Below are 4857 nucleotides of genomic sequence, written 5' to 3' on the forward strand. Positions count from 1 at the left end.
GCGATTCGTGTTGTTTTCGTTCAGTGTGATGGAGCGTCAAAACAGAGCGACGCGATAACCGCTAGCTAACTGAAGTTATCCTTCCCAGTTCAGCGAGAAGGTAAGCAAAGCTGTATTGTCGCAGCTATGTGTCCTCGCATAACTTCATTATTAGTGTCATTGAATTATTGGTTTTAGATTTACTGGGCAATCAAGCTTGCTAGCGCTAAATGCTTAACAAGCCATCTAGCTAACGTTTGCTAACCACCAATATATAAACTAGCTAAATAGCAAACTAATTTAACATCATCAGCGTCATTGGGATTAATGAAAAAGATATATGGAAAATATTGGTAACATCGTGTCAGTTCAGGTAAACTGACTTTTTCTTAGGGAATTCATACTTCACTCATCCAAGCTCAATTTGTCTGGCTGGCTCCATCAATATTGCTTAACGTTAGTCAAGATGACCGTGACTCAGTGTGAGCTATGCAGATGATCAGTGTAAATTTGATAGCTGTATCACTGCTCTCAACTCAAGGCACTGTTTAACTAGCTGCTATACAAGTTTATGTGGGAACAGGGGATCTTTATGTTGGACATGATATTACTACTAGTAGACATTAAGACCTTTTCTGCTCACTCCTTTGCATAAACTACTGTATTATTGACTGTATGTTTGTTTTACTCCATGTGTAACTCTGTGTTATGTCGAACTGCTTTGTTTTATCTTGGCCAGGTCGCAATTGTAAATGAGAACTTGTTCGCAACTTGCCTACCTGGTTAAATAAAGGTGAAATAAAAATAAATTAATTAATCACAATTGGCACTTGTTTCAATGCGTTGAAGTTTGGAACATGTGTATGCTCTAGTGTAGCTTATCTCAACCATAGACGTATAGGCCAAGATATGGGATCTCAACTGTTCTTCTACTCTCCCCATATCTACTTTACAGAAGCCACCAGCACCATGGCAACTGCACAGTCAGCATTAACATTTGCGGTGTGTATCCTGATGATAACAGAGTTGATACTTGCCAAGAAGGACTACTATGACATACTGGGTGTGCGGAAAGATGCCAACGAGCGTCAGATAAAGAAGGCTTTTCACAAGCTGGCAATGAAGTATCATCCAGACAAGAACAAGAGCCCAAATGCTGAGGCAAAGTTCAGAGGAATTGCTGAGGGTAAGTGTGTAATAGGAAATTCCAGGTGAACAAAATAAGTAATTCAAAAGTAATTCCGGTGTATTATAAGTTGCAACAGTGAGTCTCCTCCAGAGCAGAAGCAGAGAAAATGTCTAACTGGCCTTTTCAGCGTCGGCCCTTTATATCCTATTCAGAGAGCACAACATGTTCTGTAAACACCAGCCCGAGAGGCTTGTAGGAAGTCAAAACAAACAGGCAGTGACTTGGTCAGCTGCTACAGAATCACATGGTGTTCACAGAATGTCATCAATACAGCCGTGAATAATCAGTGTCCTCGGTTCTTTTACCTCCAGTCTGGAGTCAATCACTATCAACAGACATGAGAGTAATCCATAACAACATTCAGCTTCTAGTCTAGTGACCATCAACCTGCACCTTGACTGTAACACTGGAAATTATGTGTACTAAAGAAACTCCAAATATGCTAAACATTGTGTTGATCACTCTAAACTAAATATGAACTTTGGTCATCTTAAATATTCCCATTATTCTTTACTCTTTCGTGTCTTTTATTTATGTAAAAATGTCCATCTTCTCACATTCCTTCTAGTGTGTTATTTCTTTATTATTATGCTGTAGCCAAATTACATCATTGTTGTTAAAAACGAGTGTTTTTATTTTACACTGTACTGCTAATAGAATCATTGCTATGATCTGAAACCTTTTCTTGCACTTATGTCATCTACAGCATATGAAACATTATCAGATGAGAAGAGGAGACAAAAGTATGACCAGTTTGATCACGGCACATTCTATAATGACATAACCAAAGACCGAAACGGCCCAAACGTCCACCAGCCCTTCAACTTCAACGACATGTTCAAGGACTTTGATATTTACAGCCAGAACCGGCACGCCCATCAAAGGCACTTCGAGGACCACTTCCGGACCCACCAGGAGGCCCACCACAGCAGACACAAGAGACACTTCCAGGGTGCCTTTGGAGCAGCAGGTGGTGGTGGCTTTGATGACGTGTTTGACGACATGGAGAAGATGTTTACTTTTGACAGGGACGCCACTAAGCGGACGGAGAGCACATTTCAGGGTACTACAACGAAGCAACACTGCAGAACAGTGACACAGCGCAGGGGGAACATGGTCACCACTTACACTGACTGCACTGGCTCCTGAGGACAGAGGTCTTGTCGGTATCCACGTCCCCTGGGTCGTGTTCATCAGGCACAAAATGGAACAAAGCAGCCTGAAATGGGGAGGTACTATCTGAACTTGTCCAATAAGAAAGGCTTGTTTTCCATTGCATAACATTTTGAAATGTTTCTCTATGTTGTGCTCTAATGAACATGACCCTGCCACAGCTTGCACATGGGTAGGCCCCTGTGGTGGGAGCAAGCTGTTTTTGTTGCTGCTGTGACCTAAGTGCTGGTCATTGCTATTTTGTTGAGTCACAGTAGCTAATGAAAACACTTTTTAGCACACTCAGTTTAATTTTTAACAATTAATTAAAGCACTGAAAAGCTTTTGAAGCATATCGCTCACAGTATAGTTAGGAATTTAAATGTTGTAGAGAAATATTTTTGGGGTAGTGTTAAGTCTAATCTGGATCCAGATTTTCATTAGCTACTTAGAATGATATATATCATTCTATATACCGTATATTTAGAAACCCCCTTAATATTTACATAGGCTTTTTGAGGAGAAGCTATTCATTATATAGTCCCTTGCAAACCTAAAGATGCAATTGAACATAGTATCAGTATTGTTGCCTTAAGCAACTTCAATTGTTCATGAGTTATTTTATTTCATGTTTTTTTTTTTTATGGAAGAATGTTTTTACTTGAGCGTTGTTATTGGAATTCGTCAGCCAAAACGTTTCAGTAACTACTACCACTGCCGAACCCAGACATTTTCTGTGTGCATGTAGTATTTTGTATAGCCTACGGCTCCATTGTGTGAATCCAGCAGCCTTTGGTTGGAACAAAACAGTGTGGATAATGAACTGTGACAGGTTTGCTTTAGCTTGATAAATGGACAATGTCTGCAAAAATGTTCCCTCAGAACATTTACTTAAACTGTATGGCAGCATTTTGATGCTGCCTGAAGTTCCTTTTTTTTGTGGTAAGGGATGCTCGCCACTTTAAGTTGAAATTAGGAAATAAATATTCAGATCGACAAGAACTTGTACTGGCAAAGATCATAACATGTAAACTTTTTGCTGTTGATGTAGCTAGCTACATTGTTATGATTTTCACTCCAGAGGAAATTTTAACATCTCTTCTGCTGTCTGCATGGACCATTTGAATTTATAAGCTAACATTGGTGTAAATAAAATCCAGTGTTGTTCATCCAACACCTCATAACCACCCCATTACCTCATGTTTCACTAGTCTGTAGACTATAAATATCTGTTCTCCTGGGCTTGTATTCAGAAATGTTCTCTGAGTAGGAGTGCTTATCTAGGATCAGTTTTGCCTTTTTTTTAATTATTTTTTTTAGATCAACATGAGTAACATTTTACATGGTCAGGTGGAACTGATCCTGGATCGGCAGCAAACCTATTCCGAGACGCTTAATGAATATGTCCCCAAGTTTATGTCATGTGCAATATTTGAAAGCCAGCTCCTCTTGTATTCATATGTTTTGCCACTGTTACTAGCTGGCTTTGTCATTGTGATATGTTGATGTATGACCCATATAGCACTTTCGTTATTGTAATCCTATGGATAAAATGTGTGTTACCTTGACTGGAAATAGGGTATAGTCCTTTGAAAATGGAAAAATAAAAGGCTTCAGGAAATTAAAGATGAGAACAAACTGTGTATTTTCATTCTGTGAAATTGTACCAATCTTTGTCAGGTGTGTGGCAGGTTTGCACACTCTCAAGTCAAATTTTCTCTGCAACCTAACTTTTATTTGGGGTAGTGCGATGATATGGTGTGTGGTCCTACGAGGGAAACCATACAGTTTATTAGGCTACAGATGAAATAAGGTTGAACGGCGATGAGCTTGATGTTTTCCAATAAATATCGAACGTCATATTCTGGTGACATGATGATCGACGCTTGACTGACGTTTGACATCCATAATAATTTTATTGTAGAGTAGCCTTCCCCGCACGCTATCTGCGAGCAGTTTCCTCGAGCGCACGTGCCAATACCAGAGTAGGTATATTTTCTATTTAACGCAACCGTTTTCGTGACAACTAATCGGTAGAGTTACATTTTTATTCGGAACATGTAAACAGAAAAAGTACATTTTGTGTGCACTACGTCACCACGCACTGGTTTTTATGCGCAACAAGTCCGTTTGGAGGAAACGCCACTCAAAGATGTTTAACTTACCCAAGATAGATCACAGCGTTTTAAGCTGAATTAAATTAATCATAGTGGTCAGAGACAAGCGAGTATTTCCGTTAGGGAACGCCTACTCTGAAGTGCGCGTGTGCATTAACTCAATTCGCCCTTTGCACTCCTAAACAACGCAATTTTTGTAAACAGTCAACTCTGTTCGTAACATATTATAGTTTTAGAAACCGAAAACTGTTTTGAGATCAAATGTTCCATTGAGGAAATTGTCGGCCCAAATCTATATTCTCCCACATCCGGCCACTGCTCTTCCTCTCACCACCATATTTGGTAGTGAATGGAAACGCCAACCGGATGCTTCACATTTATTCATCCGGTTAAATCTCAGTCTCATTGTTCTATCTGTGC

At 39.7% G+C, this 4857-nt stretch overlaps 1 protein-coding gene across 3 annotated transcripts; it reads left to right on the plus strand.

Annotated features, from left to right (window-relative positions):
• LOC106561648 (dnaJ homolog subfamily B member 9) lies at positions 1-3946 on the plus strand. 3 transcript variants are annotated; one of them, XM_014125807.3, is made up of 4 exons: positions 13-100; positions 719-772; positions 935-1165; positions 1875-3946. In XM_014125807.3, exons 3-4 carry the CDS (start codon positions 949-951, stop codon positions 2315-2317), a joined length of 660 nt encoding a protein of 219 aa, XP_013981282.1. In that variant the 5' UTR covers positions 13-100; positions 719-772; positions 935-948; the 3' UTR covers positions 2318-3946. The 3 variants fall into 3 exon arrangements, with proteins under 3 accessions (XP_013981281.1, XP_013981282.1, XP_082813540.1); XM_014125806.3 differs by lacking the exon at positions 719-772 and having other exon boundaries at positions 1-100; XM_082957414.1 differs by lacking the exon at positions 13-100 and having other exon boundaries at positions 111-772.
• Positions 3947-4857: the final 911 nt, after the last annotated feature.

Source organism: Salmo salar, chromosome 10, assembly GCF_965601325.2.
Source record: "Salmo salar chromosome 10, fSalSal1, whole genome shotgun sequence".
Taxonomy (NCBI): Eukaryota; Metazoa; Chordata; class Actinopteri; order Salmoniformes; family Salmonidae; genus Salmo; species Salmo salar.